The sequence below is a fragment of the Fulmarus glacialis genome, unplaced genomic scaffold, assembly GCF_000690835.1.
Source record: "Fulmarus glacialis isolate BGI_N327 unplaced genomic scaffold, ASM69083v1 scaffold17168, whole genome shotgun sequence".
NCBI classification, from domain to species: Eukaryota; Metazoa; Chordata; class Aves; order Procellariiformes; family Procellariidae; genus Fulmarus; species Fulmarus glacialis.
In genome coordinates this window covers 31077-49273 of record NW_009230355.1, presented here as the reverse complement: position 1 = coordinate 49273, position 18197 = coordinate 31077, and the positions used below count along the sequence as shown (strand labels likewise).

The following is an 18197-nucleotide window of genomic DNA, read 5'->3' as shown; positions in this document are numbered from 1 at the left end:
GATTACCTACAGCCCTTTTCATACAGATCTCTTACTTCTGAATATCAAGATGGTGTGAGTTTTCTCCACCAGCAAAATTAGCGTGACCTAGCGTGGTATCGTACGCTAGAAGTCCATCTAGACCTGATCCTACGGACAGGGCAGGCGTGCTGCTCCTGCATGCTGCTCTCCGTGGGCCAGGGACTTACTGCACTATCGGTGGTACTCCGTATAATGGCTCTCTACAAATTTCTCTTCTTTGAGTCTGTCCCGTGGCCTTTGAATCACACATGTTCCAAGGTTGTCTCTCCCTTGGTAGCGCTAATTAACACAGCACACAATCCCCGGGAGAGCATTACCTATCGAATTCAGACTACCACTTCCTGCAGTTCTTCGGCTCTTTGGCTGTCAGCCAGCCACGTCTGTTCACACCTAGCCTGGCGTAGCCTGGACAATCTAGCTGAATCACAGCTTGAAATGGTGGGGCTACGGATTGCAATGATGTTAAAGCCATAGACTTCAATCCAGAACGAAGCCGAAAGTGACCATTAAAGTAGGAAGTCCTATAAAAGCATCTAGTCCCCATATCAAAAATTCCATTTACGAATGTGCTGGTGTTGGCTGGGATAGAGTTAATTTTCTTCACAGTAGCTAGTACGGGGCTGTGTTTTGGATTTGTGCTGGAAACAGGGTTGATAACACAGGGATGTTTCGTCCCTGCTGAGCAGTGCTTACACAGCATCAAGGCCTTTTCTGCTCCTCACCCCACCCCACCAGTGAGTGGGCTGGGGGGGGCACAAGGAGCTGGGAGGGGACACGGCTGGGACAGCTGACTCAACTGACCAAAGGGATATTCCATACCACATGGCGTCATGCTGAGCATATAAAGCTGGGGGAAGAAGAAGGAAGGGAGGGACTTTCGGAGTGATGGCGTTTGTCTTCCCAAGTAACCATCACGCGTGATGGAGCCCTGCTGTCCTGGAGATGGCTGAACACCTGCCTGCCCATGGGAAGGAGTGAATGAATTCCTTGTTTTGCTTTGCTTGTGTGCGCGGCTTTTGCTTTACCTATTAAACTATCTTTATCTCAACCCACGAGTTTTCTCACTTCTACCCTTCCGATTCCTCCCCCATCCCACTGGGGGGCAGTGAGCGAGCGGCTGGGTGGGGCTGAGTTGCCGGCCAGAGTTAAACCATGACAACAACTAAGCCTAAAATCTCCCTTCCTCCTTCTCAATCAAGATATCCAACTTGATCCAAAAGCTCCAAGCTGACTCAAAGCATGGGTTTTCAACCAGCTTTACCAGCTTTTAGACTATCTTATCAGTACCTGCTACATTTAAGATGCTACATACATCTCTGAAGGTGTGCATTTACAGCCTGTATGATATCATAACATTTTTCTTTAAAGAGTTAGCTTTTAGATCTTACCATAAGGCAGGATTTCTAGACTGCAGAGAATACTTTTAAACTTTTTCTAAGGGTCTTCTAGCTTCCTGTCATTCTTTACTAAGAATCAGAACAAAACACTTGGTGTCACTAATGCCATAATGTAAAGAAAATACGATCTTTCCCCAACTCTACATGCCCCAGCATGCAAGTCCAAGGACTACAGCAGCTTTCCTGGTAACTGCATTGCTTGCTTTCACTTCTCCATGGTGATGTGAGGTACTTCAGAGGAAATATCCAGTACAAATTTTTAGGGTAGCATCTGTCATCAAGCCTGTAGAAAGCAGTGAGAAGACCCACTGATACTCCAAACAGAGAGGCACTCTGAGCAGAAAGCAATCTGGAGTTAACACACGCAGACAGATCACGGGAATTTTGCATCTTCCTGAGAAGTAGTTGTAATGAGTCCATGTGGGAGACAAGTCAGAGGACCTTGGTCTGTTTTGGTACAGCTGTGCAGTTGCACAACTCATTACATACAAGAACAGTCCACCCAATGTGTTGAGTAAACACCTTTCAGTTTTACATAGCCAGATCAGCCAAGCCAGCCTTTCCCCCACACCCTCCAACTCGCCAGCGCCTTTGGGCTCCTCAGGGTCGGGGCTGTTTATCCAGCCTTGCAGGCAATAAAAAAATTAGAGAAAGGGTGTACAGGAACGGCTGGGGAGTGCGTATGTGCAGGCACACACACAACACACGCACACTAACATCAGCACTCGCTTTTGCAGATACTTTCTGGACACTGGAGATGACAGATACCCGTTTCCGTAAAAAAAACCCTGAAGAATAATCCCCAATTTCAAAATAACAGTAATTGATCGGTGTTTTAGCCATGGCAACTTACTACATACAAACGGATGCAGGCAAAGGATAACATGTCTCTTATTCAGCAGCTACTTCATTCCCATTTAACTTTCAGAGCTCACAGGAGGGAACAGAAAAGCTAACAGCTACAGCTAACGCACAGCAGCTTTTGCCTGATCAGGTCATCTCATTCCTCACCCTGGCTCTGCTCACAGCTGGATTTTAAGGCTGCCCCTCGCAGCGACAGAGATTTGAGCCAACTGCAATTTGAGAAAGTGCGTACACTTTTACACATATGGCCATGCACAGTACTGCTTGCCAGTCATTTTGCTCTGGTACGAGTCGCCCACATTGCGACCGAGATAACTGATTTTATGCTACACGTTTTAATTTACCTGCTTACAGATGTAAAGCATAAGGAAGGTAATTTCAAGTGTCACAGCAATATGTAAGAGTTCAAATTTCGGACAAGGAACCTGATCCATGTGTCTGGTGAGTACCCAGGGCTTGTACCTGGTCCTTAGGGGATCACCTGCATTTCTCCGTATCATCGCTTTTCCCAGTTTGCACACTTTGAGTTCATCACAGTGCTTGGATCAGGAAAAGGAAAGTAAATATGATTATATAAGGCACTGCCTTTTGAAAGAGCAATGCTTGTTTTTTTAGATCACAGGTCAGCTTTGACTAGGTAAAGGGTCCTTTGCTTTTAGCAGACCAGCTCAAAACAGCTGTGTTAAATCTCCTATGCAGAACATGGTTTAGTCTGGCAGATGGAGATGCTAAGTAAAACTCATTAATCTGTTACCACTTTCACCCACCCACAAAAATCCCAGTGGTCTGAAGTCACGGTTTTCTGACACAAATCTAGAAATCTATAGCTTGTACAACAGCTGCAACCAGAATAAAGTTCCAGGAGGAAAAAAATGCTTCATTTAATTACATGAGTAAGTCAGAATTCTTCAAGACAAGGATCTCTTACAGTAAAATAAAGTTGCCTCGGAAAGTATCTGCATGCTTGTTTGTGGTACAAAACTGGAAGTTTCCTAATGACTCCTGCAAAGCACCTGTTGTTCGCTCTGCACACCTGAAACACACGACAAAGGGTTAAAGTCACAGGATAAAAACATACTCCAAAAAGAAGCTTTTCTTAAAAAAATACCCCAGGTTTCATGTGCAGACAGAACAGCTACAACAACAATTCTCTTTCACATAACTTCATCTAACTATCCTCTACCCCAAACACAGGAACAGCAAGGACCAAGGCTGAAAACAACAACTATAAAGCCGAGAAGCTGGCAAGCTGGTTGGTGGTGTGCCTATCTCCATATCTAGAAAGGTTCAATGCATTCATTCTGGGAGGCCAAGAGAAACTAAATATAGTAGCAGGCTACCAGCAAACACACAAACTGGCACAGCTTCCAGCTACCTGAAAGATCCATCCCTTTCTTCACGGCCACTCTGATAGCTGCAATCCTTTCCCTTGTTTGGGGAAAATGTGCCATAAGGAGGCACTTTCGGGTTTTACTTCCGTGGATAATTGCATACACAAACTTTAGGATGGAGGTAATGCAGTAACACCACCGATACTCCCCTCTCGCCCCACTCGGGGGGATCATCTGGCTCTTTCAGATTGTTTTTTTTATTAAACCTGACATCCGCTTGCAAATAGCAGGTAGCATCCTCGCTTCACGCGCCAGGAGCCAAGGCCTCTTACAGCAACTGCCTCTTAGCAGAGCAGAGACACCATCCAAGAGCATCTGTTTTGTTTTAACCTATGCCCTTTAAGGAGGGCCCAGAAAGAAAAAAAAAAAACAACCCAAAACGCTTCTAGCTGCAGACTGGCTTTGTTGGTTTGTATGAGGCTGGATATCGTGGCGAGGCTTTTCAATGCAGAAAAGGCCTTGGGGAGAGATGCTCACCTCTCTGCTTCTGAATGGCATCTCTGCCACTAACAGCCCACGGATCTTGTGTCTTAAGCAGCAACCCTGAAGACAGACCCCAATTTTGACTGGGCTTTGAGATTTAGCTTAAAGGCATGCATGCTTCCAACACAAAAAATGAGGTCAAAGAAGCTTCTTTTGAAAAAATAAATAGAGCAATAAAGCATTCTTTCAGATTAGCTTCACAGAGGATAAATCACTGAACAAATACGACCATCTTATCTTGTTGGCAAATGGTCCGGCTTTATGGGAAATATGTTGGTCGGTCTGGAGAGCAAACTGACTTTTCATTGTCTAGAAAAATGCTGCTCTTTACTTTTTACAAGCTTTGTTTGTTTTTAAAAAAACCATATGATCTCTAAGCAGCGCCAAGCCTGCTTTGCCTCCTGCCTCTCGATGCTTTCCTGGATGCCTCGGGACTCCCTAGCAACCTCGTGGCAGAAACACGATCCATCTCCTTTTACCAGAAGGACAACTTGTTTAAAACAAGATCCCAGCTGCCCTCCTGCTATTCCCCAAATGGGTGGGATGCAGTAGCCACGGGACCCCACAAACACCGAGGGGAAGCAGGCAGGGCTTTCCCAGCACACGGAGGTAAAGCTTTCCCCAAACTCTCCGTTTTCAGCCTCTATTTGTCCCTTCTGAAGTGAAACACTACGAGCACCCAGCGAGGAAAGCAGCCACAGAATAGCTAATGAGTGGTTACAGAAACGTCGCTGGCTGCAGGATCCAGTGGCAGCTATGCCCGTTCAGTATTTTGGCACTGATTTATGACAAGTGTACTTGCGTTTCCATTAGCCGCGGCTTTCTCTGTTGACCCCTCGTCTCGGATAGGCAGACTCGACATTAAACTCCCATCAGCTTTCAGTACCGCTGACCTCATCCCCAAAACTCGCAGCGATGTTTTACATCAGCCGGGGCCGACACATTCCATTAATGCTCCCCCGACTCGGGGAAACATCTGCTCTGTTTACACTGGTAGCAGCACGGAGACCACTTAAGCATCACCTCTGCTCCCCGAGGGAGCAGCCGCTCACGGGCCAGGCCCTGGACCTCCCGGCCCCCAGCATGACGACCCGGCCATTAGTTATTCGGCAGCGCAGAGGTCGCTCAAACCATCAAGGCGCAGGAGAGGTGTTATCTAGTAGCATAGAAGGTGGTTTCCTTCAGGCCAGAAGTGCAAGCTTGCGAGAGGTATTTGTGCCGACTCCAGCTGAACAGGCTGATTGGAAATAAGAAAGAATTAAAGAATGCCAAAAAAGAATTAAATTTTTTTAACCCCAATGGTTTTACGGATTCACGTGTTCAGGCAGAGATTCAATGGATATGGCTGATTAATGCAGGTTAGAGCTCACACTTGGAGGGCACCTCTCCTCGTGCCTCCTCTCTAAATGTTTATCACCAGGGTGCTGGGTGCCAAACCCACCCTCGCACCCCTCCGGCTCTCGCACCCCTCCGGCTCCACCGCTGGGGCAGGGGTACCTGCAGGGCAGCTCTTCCTGAAGCAACGGGAGGAGACAGGACACCCTCCCGAGACCAAAGCACAGCTCGTCCAAAACAATCCCCCCAGGCCCCCAAATGCACCCCAGGCACCACCTTATACACCACAGCTTACCAGCAGCCACCAGCCTCTGACTGGGAAAGCCTGACAGCTCCGAAACACCTCTTCGTGTATGGGCTGCTGATTTATCAGTACCACATGCCGGCTGGTTATGGCAAATCTCCACCAGATCAAGGAGATGCCACTACATATTTTCCCAAGTATTTTTGACAGCTAAGACCTCCAAAAGGAGTCAAACCTATGGCAAAACCCTAAAACACTTGTTGTTCCCATTGTTCCAATGTTAGATGTGCATTAAATTAACCCCCGATGTCTTCTATTGCTGCTGGAAGCTTTCTTCTCTATTAACCAGCTAGTCAAGGCTATAGGTGCTAACAAGCCCAGGAGGACACAAAAACATACAGTAGCCTTGGAATATTTGACAGCCTCTGTCACAAATAGAGACAGAGAGCACCACATACGGGGACATTCAGCAAGGGTCATAAGTTTTTATTATAATGAAGTCAGGAACATGATCGGCTGTTTCCATCACTGATCATTTTGCTGGTACATGGATTTGCTGCATTTTAGATTTTTGCCCTTTTACAGAGCTTTGCAGAGCTTGGACTATGAGCTTGCACAACAGTTAACACGAGAGGACCTTGATTCTCACAGAGGTCTTAGGCCCTAAAACCACTATTCAAACACCCCTGTAAACAAGCAAGAAACCTACCCCCAAACCACCTTTTTTTTTTTTTTTTTTTTTTTTAAACTGCACGCTAATGAAGGCTGGTTTGATTTGGGCTGTGGCAGGCAATTCAGTCAACCCAACCCCGATGCTGAATGTGATGGCAGGTATTGGGGTGGAAAGAGAATAAAAACTCTATTTGCTCTCGATCTTCTGTAATACATTAAGGATGAGTGACACGATCTGCCCAAACATTCCCTGTTTTTCACCTCGTTCCCAGTGTCCAAGGTGTCGGCAGCTCACAGCTTTGCCAATTCCACCGCAAAGCTAAAACACTGACTTAAGAAAGCATTTTTATCTAATCCTCTTTCAACCAAAGAGATGAAAAATCAGCAGAAGAGGAAGAAGCTGGCACTGAATGAGACAACTCAAATTGTCCCTTTCCAGTTCCTTAATTCACATGTTAGGGGACAACCACAGCTGGGAATTTCAATCTCTGGAGCAATTAAAGAAAATTAAATTCAGGGAATGAGGCCTTATGCACTCAAAGCTTCATTAACCCTGTCGCCTTTTAATTAAATACGTGCACATGAAATTTTGGACCGAGAAAGCATTTGCCCTACTGACAACGCTCGGTTTAATGGCAAATCAGTACTTGCCTTTTAAAAAAAGAATACTGAGGTTGTAAACTCTGGACTGCTCCCACTCCACAATGGCTTTATTAAATACGTGGTAGAAATGACTGCCTATCATCAGCTCTCACTTAATGGGAATGTCTGCTCTCCCTCAAAAGCCCTAAGCTGCACTAGCAAAGCTCTGCTTTGGGCTCGCTTCGAGGTAACAAGACAGCCCCACCAACACCACAGATAAAATATGAGCCAGGATTTAAAAGCCCTACACTTATTATGATCAGTTAGAGAAGTAGAGAAATAAAGTTGGCTAGCTACAGCAGGATAATTTTTCAGCCCACGGAGAAGAGATTAGTGTAGCCAGCCTCTCTTTTAAATACTGTTCATCCTTACAAAAGGCTCAGGCAGGCGCCAAAGGCGGTGTGCGACTAGGACAGTTTAAAGGATAATCTTTGAAAGGGGATATTGTCAAGTCTGCCCAGCCTAAGTATCCAGCTCGCTTTGTGCGAGTTACCATCTGACTTGCGAGGGAGTCATGCTGCTTATGTGCTGGCCTCCCGGCTTTGTCAAGAATATAAATGAAGCACGCTACTAGTTTATCTGGATGCACGACCGCCTAGCAGGGACTGAGCGCAAATTGCTTTGATGCTTCCCCATATTCATCCAAAAGCAGTGTCACCCAGCTGATGCACGCACAGGCGGTCACGCATACTGGGACCAGTAACACTGAGAGGGAAGAAACACGCAGTCCCTTCCCCTGTCTCCAAGAGACTTCTAAGGAATCTGCCACCTCGAGCCAGCCATTTCACCCAGAGACGTGCTCTCGTCCCCTCATCACTAGCAAGCAAATTTATACCTCTGGGAGAGACTAGACTTCAGTTTGTCTTTTTAATTTTAAAGCATCTTTTTGGGAGACAGACTTCAGCCTTTTGCCAGCACACACTGATCAATTTTGTATTTGTGTTTTATTGCTGACCTATGTATTTTAGCTGGTTTAACTATTTCAAAGAAGACAGCATGCGTTTAAAGAGATTACTTTCTCTAACTGTCACCATAAGAGTTGATACATTTTACAATAAATGACACTTCCCTTTTCACATGTGCCCTTCTCTCAAGGAGCAAGCTAACGGGACAGCGCAACTGTTCACAAGGCCTCCAAGGGATGCGAGATTCCCAAGCGGATGCTCTGCCCAATTGAGTGAAGAGGCACAGCTCCATTAACCAGAAACAGGCAATTCCTCATGCTTACAGCAGCCCAGTATTCACAAGTTAATGGCTGCATCCCCCAAATAATGTTCTTGTTCTGATTTCATAGCAGCCATATTCTCTTACATAGAACACAGAGAGCTGTTTGTTGCTATAGGATGCCCTTGGTACTACCAAGGACAATCCGAACGCATCGAGTGTGACAGGCTCTCACTGAACGCAAAAATAAACGCAGCCACTTACGCTTCCTCAGCTTTTCACACCAACAAGGGAAGGGGCTTCCTACTACACCGCCAGCAACGAAGAGCACATGAATTTTGTGATGCTTGAAGTGCTATCAGGCAGAATACAACATATCACTCCATTCCTCTGCTCCTGGAAATTACAAGTCCATTAACCTTCTCGTGTGTGCGAGACGGTGTTCCTGCTTGCACGCAGCAAAGAAGCAAGGAGGACGCGCATGGTGAACGTGCACAGGTATGCTACCGGGCGAAGGAGCCGTTTCCAATGCAAACCTGCTCGTACAAAGAGTTCTGCTCCCCAGTTCTGAAGCTATCATTTTACGATGACAACATTTCCTGACCCGGTTTCTATCTTGCTCCTCATTCCTCTGCTACAAGTAGTAATTAGTAATGTCAGTATGCTGGCTGGATTGCTACAGTCCTATTAATAATGCAAGAGTAGTAAAAGACAGAAAGCAGAAGAAAAGAGGCTTGAAGGTTAAAAGCAGTAAGAGAATGCATTTTGGGGGGCACTGGAAGGGGAGGGAGAAGGAAAAGAAGAAATGCTGGCCTACTGAGATTATAAACCATATACTTCAAAACACGTTATTCCTTTCAGGTGGAAGTGGTAGGTGAGTCAGTCATGGCTAATTAGAAGATAATATGCAAATAAGAATGACACACAGAGGTGATTTTTACTAAATTAGAAGAAAACTTCTGTTTCACCTTCCCTTTCCCCCTCTAAACTTGCTGCCTCACCACTTCATGTTCCCATTTCTCTGTTACTCACGTTTCAGAGGTCAACGGTAACCTGGCATCCAACACATGACGCACACTGAAGTTTCATCTCTCCAGAGGAACTTCAGCAGACACCAGCCCATACCTGCCCATCTACAGCCAAACCTTTAACGCCAGTAATCAAGCTGCTCCTGGTGTACCTTAACCTGAGGCTCTGCTGAAGCTGTTTATGACATACACTCTGAACCTAAAATAGTGCTGGATTTGAGCAGGTAACCCAGCATCTCCCTGTGCTTCCAAGGCCAGGGAGTCTTCTCCAACACAGACACCAGCTCCCTCAACAGCAATAGCTTCACCACCACCTAAGGCACACAAGCCCCCTGACAGCACTGAATAAAGCTGCTGGAGCTGCACCCTTGACTGCATCACTTTGAAACTTCCCCCCCGCTCCTTTTCCTGCTAAGTCCAGCACAGAAATAAAAGAAAAAAGGAGCCTACAGGTTTGGTGTTCATTCCTCAGCTGTTCCTGTTGCTGAATGAAAACTCACATTGACAGTGGAAGGGCTAAACTGTCTCCTGCACGCCAGGAAGGCAGCTTGTTTGGGGCTGACTCTGGTCCAACACCAAACAGCAGGCATCTTCTAAAGGGGTTGGTGGTCCTTGGTTTTCTTGAGGATTTGCAGGACACATGAGCTAACTTTTAAAGGTCATTTAGCAGAGCTGACCAGCCACACTATTGCTCTCCCAGTGTTTGGCATTTACAGCTTCCTACATGGTACCAGGCCTCATTAGTGGTGATGTATGAAACAAAACAAAGCACGTGCTCTTTCCGTTAGCTGAAATCACACGTCTCTCCCCCTTGCAATATATATTCCAATATATCAGCTTATCAATGTTATTACTTAACTGCAGCATAGCTCCCTTTGTCACTTAAGACAACTATTACAAAGTCCTCTAGCACTAAGGGCTCAGATGACCACCCAGAAGGGATAAAAAGCCAGCAGGCTCATTGAGATGAGCTCACAAAAGAGTGGCAAAGGAGGGGAAAAAAACTGGAAAGATCAGCTTCAGAACTGCATTGCTTTTTCAAAGAGACCTTTCAAGTATCACTTCCTCTGCAGAGAAGAAGTGAGAGGAGCTGGAGGTTCTCCGATACAAACAGCTTCCCCTCCACGACAATGATATAAAAGGATGGGTGTTTTTAAAAAGAAAAAAAAAAAAAGAAAAAAGGAAAGCAGGCCAGCCCTGAGCATACTGTGACCAAATTAGGAAACAAACTCTACTGACAGCCTCCAAAATGGACATCATCTGCAGCAGCCTTGTATTAGCTCAGGAAGTCTGATGACTGTGTCATCTGCTGAAATCTGTTTATGTGCAAAGAGAAAGGAGAAGCAAAACACCTCCTTGCACTACACACGCCAGGTTAGGCCATCTCAGTGCTCTGGCCCAAAGGAGACAGTCATCACCTGCCCTGACACAATACTACTCAAAACCTCCACTGCTGACTCACGCCCCTCCAACGATAACTCTGCCCTGGAAGGACTAAGGTACAGCAAGAAGAGGTGTATGCAGAGAGTCGGGGGTTTTTGAGTGCATTTTTTTAAGTGGTTAGCTGCGGCAGATGAAGCTGAGGTTAGAGATCAGTGATTACCACGACAGGAATGTGAGGGGGAGGAAAGAGAGGGAAGATGTAGTTTCTTGACTAAGGTCAGAACAATGTTTTTAATTTGGCTTGGGAACAGCCTTTTTCCATCCTCTCCAACCTCTATTTCCACTGCAGCAGCGAAACGATAACCCTGCTCCAATGCTCTGCAAATACAAGTAGCACCAGGAAGAGTTTTAACCTTAAACTCACACCTACTGCCGTGAAGGGTACCTGTACTGAGCTCCCACAGCAGTCCCAGGGCAGCTCGGTGGCATCGCTACCTGTTGTGAGGACAGACAAGTGACAGAGGCGAAGCTACTTCACTGTTTAAAAATCAAACAAATCAAGCGATCTGAGCACACTGGTCCATACAGAGGTTTAGAGTGTCTCCCTGATATTAAGGCAATCACATTACATTACTCCCTCTCTTGTTCCCTGCATGAAATGGAAGAATACCACTCCTCCCTTTCTTTTTCAAAGGGACCTAGGAGGAAAAAGCAAAACTTACAGCTCATCTCAGCCTGCAGCAGGTCTCAGTCTCTGCTCAACCCTTAGCACTACAGACTTCAGGGTCCTTCCAGCACCAGCAGTTTGGCTACTGGACCACTCCGGCGGCTTGCCATGTTCAAGGCAGCCAAGGACCTTTCACACCCCGGCACCACCCACCCATGGTGCTCTTATCCAACCCCTCCTGGAGTCCATCAGCTTATCTCCAAAGTCATTGTCATTGCATGCCTGCACGGACCACAGCAGGTTTGCAGCTGCTTACAGTGGCTCCTTTGCCTAAATGGTTGCAGGCTGTGCCCAGAGAGAGAAGGCGAGACCAGACTGCTGAGGCTGAAGTTTCCATCCCCACATGAAGTTGTGTTCAGCTTATTACCTCTGGACCTTTCCTCGGCAAAGGACAAAGCTACGAAGGGAAGATAGCACTGCCACCTCTTATGGACCTGACAAAGAGGTATTCACTGGTCAGTAAACAGTGGGAGAATTGCCTTTTCCCTGAATGGATATTGCTATATAAGGCAGAAAGCAAGCACAGGAATAAGCTTTGTTGCTTGAAATTGCACTGACTTACATGGTCTATTTTTAAAGAGACTACTCTGAGTTCTTGCTTTCAGCAGCATTTCCCCCCCTGCCTCTAAGAGACAGATACCCCATTTAAACTGACCTCTTTCCTCAGGTCCATTTCCAGGCTGGGCTTCGCCCTCTCCTCCCCTGTCAGACTCATTTATCAAGTGAAGCATTTCCACATACCATTGCATAAATATACTTGACCTTGTAAAAGTAGCAGCACCTGAGCTCCCACTGATGGAGCCTCTCCACCCCACCACAGCAATTAATCCAGCCCGCTCTTACCCTCTTTTCAGGAGAGGTATTCTCAGAGCTCCTACAGCCCCTTCCTACGTGTCCCAAGGAAGGGTGGCAGGTATATAAACAAGGCAGGGAGTGATTCTGGGCTGATCATTGTGCCTCCTCTCTGGAAAGGGGCACTTAGGAGCAAGCTACTGCTGGCACCACTCAATTCTTGTAGGTGCTCCCGGCCCAGACCAAGCATACACCAAAAAGCAAGCTATGGGAGTTCCCCCAGGAGGGACAAATCACTCCTGGTCCCTGGCTTTCCTAGATGCTCCTTCTCAGCCAGGGAGCAAGCTGTGGGCATGCACTGTCCAGCTTCCAGGGAAGTGGAAGAGGCTGCCCAGGGAAGCGGTGGAGTCACCATCCCTGGAAGTATTTAAAAGACGTGTAGATGAGGCGCTTAGGGACATGGTTTAGCGGGCACGGTGGTGTTGGGTTGACAGTTGGACTCGATCTTAGCGGTCTTTTCCAACCTTAATGATTCTATGAAAGAGAGCCCCTGGCACGTGGCTTTCCCTTGTTCCCCTTGCAGCCCTCCCCAAAAGGTAAGTACCTTGTGCATAAAGCTGGTGATGAGAAGATCTCCTGACTCTCAGCACTCCCCATGTAACTTTGACCCTACATGCCTCGATGGGATGGACCACGTGGTTTAGCATGCGCGCACTTTTCCTACATGGGATTGTACTTTTAAGGCTTTGCTGTACCAGGAGCACTCTCCTGTTATCTATCTTCCTTTAGGACTTGGCAATAAAATCTACTGGGGTGTTATCCGCCGCCTACAATCACCTCAACCCCACCTTCGGACTTGGTCCCTCCCTCCTGCCCATCCCTTTGAGGAGCGATATGGAAATCACCAGCGCTCCCGCTGCAGTACTGCTGGCGCTGCCGTCGATAGCATCGCCGCTCGCCCTGCCTGCAGCACAGAGCACCGCCGCTGCAGACGAGTTTCAATGTCCTTTTATGGAAGAAAAATGAAAATCGCCTGCCCAGCCGCGGAGTGCCTCAGCGCCGAGCTGAGATGACAGACGGAAACTTGCCATTTGTTGTGGTTTTGGCAGTAATAGAGTGGAGCGTGTTCCCATGCGCACCGCTCATTTAAAAAGGGTGCAGCGAAGGCACTGAGCTGGAAGAGAACACTGAGAGCTCCAGAGCAGGAGGTTTCAGGGATGCAGCGCTGAGGAAGAAGATGGCAGAGTCATGAAAAGATGATAGACTGTTCTGCCAGGCCAGACAAGTGGGAGACAGGCCTCCAGACAAAAGCGTACGCAGGCATGAGCGCTCCATTCCCAAACCCCCCAGTAAGACACGTAGCAAGGTCCTCCACACCGCATTTCCCTTTCTTCCTCATCCCAACAAATTCTGCTAAGCCGCATTCACACAGACACAGGAGGATGGAAATTTAAACGAGGGAGTTGACTCTTGAGGTCATTGCCACTAGAAAGAAATTACAGGGGTCTGCCATAAATGAGTGCCACCTTTGGCTCTGCTCTCCACTAAAGCTGTGGGGCTAAGCTCTAAGTAACAATCAAATCTAAATAAATAGGCTCAAGGAAAAGCATACAGAGAACAGCAGTAAGAATGGCTGAACAGAGAATGAGACAGGGCCATGGGACCTTCAAAATGTTTGCACTGCTGTCAGGAAGCTGAATGAGACAGCAGACTTCAACAGCTGGGAAAACATGTTGCAAAACAAGGAGAATTAAGTAATTCTCCATATGCACATCCTACTCTGAGGCATTTTGGACAAGCTCAATTTCTCCAACCAGAACAATTTTTTTTTTTTCCATGTTGCACACGCACCCTGCCAGTGACAAATCTTGATACAGTTTAAGCCGAAAACCACAGCGCATCTGGAGCTGGGCAGGGCAGCTCCGGGCAGCAACGGGCCAGCCTCTAGCACAGAAGTAATGGGCCCTGTGGTATGTGTTGGATGACATCCTTGGAAGGCTATGTCATCCTGAACACATCCCCTGCTGCTGGGTACTTGATTACACAAACATTTCCCCTTGCACCCTATAAAACACTTGTAACTGGATCATAGGTGGCTGGGGCTGCCTTGTTACCTACCTCTGAATCACAGGCAGCTGCGCGCCCCATTACCGCACCAGGTACAGAGATCACAGGCATTGCAATATGCCCCTTAGCTCCTCCTGTAACTTTAAGTCTTGTTGATCATGCAACAATTTATTTCAGCAAGGCCACTCACATCAAAGTTGCTGCAAACCGTACAACGCGACTTATGCTTATTAACATAGGTTGTGGATGCAGCGTTAGCACCCTGCTAAGAAAAGCAGGGTTCAGACATAGCTTGCTAGGCAGAACTCTGTACAAGCTTAAACCTGTCTCGCTTCCAACAGAAAATGAAGGTTAAAAGCGGCTGGGTGCATCTCTTCCTAGCCAGCACCTTGAAATCAATCCTGAGACATTCTAGCAGCTTAAAAAGAAGTCCCCTAAAAATACCACATCTTAATCCTGCAAATTGAAAGTACACACAAGGATTGCTGTGGCCAGAGAGCCTAACCCGAAGACGAAAAGACAAAAGAGCGGAGATTTTATCCATCTGACGCAGGCACATCAATGCTCATTTTTCCAGCGTGACAGTTCAGATGCCCAGCAGGCAAACCCACTCCCGAAACACGGCCTCGTTAACACAGGGCACTGAGGAGCCCTGAACAGGAGGGGCAGCTGCCCAGACCGAGGGCAATGCAATTTAGCACCGTGGAACCATACGCCATCACCTCTTCGCCTCCAGCCAGCACCGAGGCAGACAACAACTCCGTACAATAAAGTAACAAAAATTTTAAGCTATGCAAAGGAGTTTTAAGGAAAAGTCTTGGAAACGCAAGTCCCCGCAATGTGGCCTGGCTATGAAATGAGTGTTGAGGGTTTCGAGTTCTCCGGCACCGGAGGGACAGCGCAGCTCCGTGCATGCATTATTTCCATGGCAACGGCAGCTTTCACCTCCCCATCTCTTTGCTGGCTGAAAGCCCTGCAGTGCTTTGTGCTGAGACTGCAAAGAGGGGAGACATCTCCCCCACCCGCAACACGGCGCCGGGGATAGCAGCAAGCAGCCCGGGAACAAAAGCCTTGTCTTCACCAACAATATGGGGTCTCGGGAGGAGAGAGGCAGTGCAGAAAGGATGGACTTCCTTTTCTGGTGGGAAACAGCACTTCCCCCAATGTGCAAAAGTGCACGCTCACTTCCCAGTGCTGCACAAGTCAACAAGCAACATGTGCCTTTCCTAGTTTTACCAGAATTGCCAGCTTTGGTTTGCTCTGTCAGAGCACAGGGAGAAGAAACGCGCATCATTAGAGATGAGAAATTCAAGCGCAGGGATCCCTGTGCAGAATAAGATGGAGGTTGACCGAGCAGGCTGGCAAAAATTTCTGACGCCGGGAATCCTGGCTCCATGTGCGGTCAGCGACCTGTTATAGAGCAAAACCTCAAAACTCAAAAGAGGTCTGAGCAAAAGCTGCCTCTCCCCCAGCACCAGCTCATATTGCACACACACACAGAACGCATCCATAGGGTGGCTTGGGCAACGTTTTCCTTTGGCTAATTAAGCTTTTCCTCCACTCTGCAGTTCGTAGTATTAAGATTCAAGCCCTGGCCACCTAACTAGGAGCCAAACTTCACGCCACACAGCTGGAGCCACAGTAGCCCTGGCAGATGGTGCAGGCTCATCTGCATGCTCTCCATGCAGCCGTTCAGTCACAGAAGGCGACTGGCAGCTCTGCCTGTTGCTGAGGTTACCATTAGCCACATTTTGGTCCCTGCAAGGTGCGAATGACTGGAGCTACAGGTGAGGTGCATAAGCAGTGACCTGGGTATGCCTAAAGCTCTTCTTATTATTGAGCCCAACATACATATATACAGCCAAAATGAAGGCTTCCAGCTGGTTCCCATCACTTACAATACATCCATAGCTGGCCCAAACGTGAATCAACCGCTCTGCAAGATTTAAAGGAAAGCCTAAGAGTATCAACATGAACTCTCAAAGCAGGACAAAGGATCCAGGTGATGGAGCACAGAAATACAACAGGACCACCATCTGGTCCTCCTCTCCCCACCCTTGAAGAGCCTTGAGGTTTCAGGAGAAGCACATTTTGACCTTTCCCTTTCCACACTTCCCCTCACTTCAGGTTCAGCTGTGCAAGTGCAGTCCTTCCAACCAGAGAGGGACTCCTTCCAGGATCAGTCATCACCACCACAGAGCCTGCCAGAGGCAATGCTAGCAAAGCCAATGCATCCTCTCCAACCTCTGTAGAGTTCCCTAGATTAGCCCTTTCCTCCCTAAGGGCAACAGTTTCCTGCAAGCAAGAGCATTAACTGAAATTCTTCATTCTGGAGAGAGACAAGATAGCAGGAATATGAAGAACCACTGCAGTTGCTGCTGTGAGACACCACCACATCCTGCTATCTGAATTCCTCACCCTCGACTTCAAATCCTAAAGTCGTTCAAGACTTCTAAGAGCAGCACAAAGCTACTCAGCAGATTTTCAGCTAATGAATCAACACAAGCTGTCCAGGAAACCAGAAATCCAGCCCACTGGAATGCTGCAACCCCAGGGAGGGGGGACAGGCAGTACGCTAGGAAGGAAACGAAACAGCAAACCAGAAGGAAATGAATATTTCAGCACTGACCCCTCTTACCACAGTTACTGTGCCGCATTACACATTTTAGGGAAAAAAAACAACTTCAATTCATTTTGCACATTGAAGCATTCATGTTCTTCAAGCCTGAATTTTATTCTGTGGTGCTGACATATGTACATTTTGAAAACAACTCCGTTTGGGCGGGGGGGGGGATTTAAACGTGAATCAACATTGCCACCTAGTGACTAGCAAACCTCCTTGCTCATGACACTTGGATGATCCATCAGAATCACATTTCTTTCCCAAATGCTAGAGGTGGATGTTAGCAAAACATATCTGGAGATCAGAGATCTAAAATGGAATTGCGCATCTTTCATAAGCAGCTTCCCCCTGCCAGTAAGTTCAATTTTCACTACAGAATGCAAAGTTCACTGCTGGCAACTTCAATTTCTCCAGACAACAGAATTTGACTTCCTATTACTTTCTCAATACAGGCAAATGGTGGTATCACATCAATACAAGAACCCAAAGCTATGGCAGCTACAAGGTTAATGCACTCAAGAGGAATTTCAATGATTAGCAGAAATCTCTGCTGGGGGACAGGCAGTTCCCTGAATATTGCACGAGAATTCACTGTTGTGGCCAAAGTTACACAAGACACCTTGTAGCTTCAGTGCTAAACACTGATACTGTACTGGCCTTGGCTCACTGGCACCAGATGTAAGTGGGGTTCTCCATACATTCAGGAGACTGGGAAACACACTTCTATGCTTCTATTTTTCCCCAGAACAGATGGTGCAGAAGGAGCAGCGGCAAGCTTTCCACACTCCGTCCCCCCATTGGGCCTGACGATTCTCCCGCTATCGCTGTTAGCAAACTTTGAGAGAAGCACAAAGATCTTCTGCCCTTTGAACGGACACATTTAAGTGAGCTCTTCAAACAAATTTTTCTGTCACTTCAAACTGAATCTGTATTCAGGCGACAGCATAAAAGAAAAATGCAGATGCTAATTCTCTTAAGGATAGCACGTAAGGTTGTTTCAGCTCATTCTCCAGAAGTTTCATTAGATAAAAGATTACAATTTGGTTTTATGCCTTTTAAACATCCAGCATCCTGTTCACCTACAATGCTTCTGTATATGCAAGACAGCAACCTAAGGCATCTAGAAGCTTTTTTAGCCAACATCTTCCAAGGAAAGAAAGCAACACTGTTGTCTCATCTGTCCAGCCACATAATTTTATAGAACGTCAGTAGGATCCAGCAAATACTTTGACTGCTGCCCCATGCAGCCACATTAGATATTCATTCACCCGCCGCTAGGAAGTGTGAGTTGTCCTCCCAGCTCTCCTGCCCAACGCTCCAGAAGAGACCAAATGGCAAAGTATCCCCCAATTACCTTTCTGCAG

At 47.1% G+C, this 18197-nt stretch overlaps 1 protein-coding gene across 1 annotated transcript in view; it reads right to left on the bottom strand.

Moving 5' to 3' along the window:
• Positions 1-18197, bottom strand: part of RNF216 (ring finger protein 216) — a 54550-nt gene that overhangs the window by 20607 nt on the left and 15746 nt on the right. Inside the window, exon 12 of the mRNA XM_009584198.1 lies at positions 18188-18197. This exon is cut by the window's right edge and continues 84 nt beyond it. Coding sequence (XP_009582493.1) covers positions 18188-18197 — 10 coding nt within the window. The remainder of the gene's footprint in view (positions 1-18187) is intronic.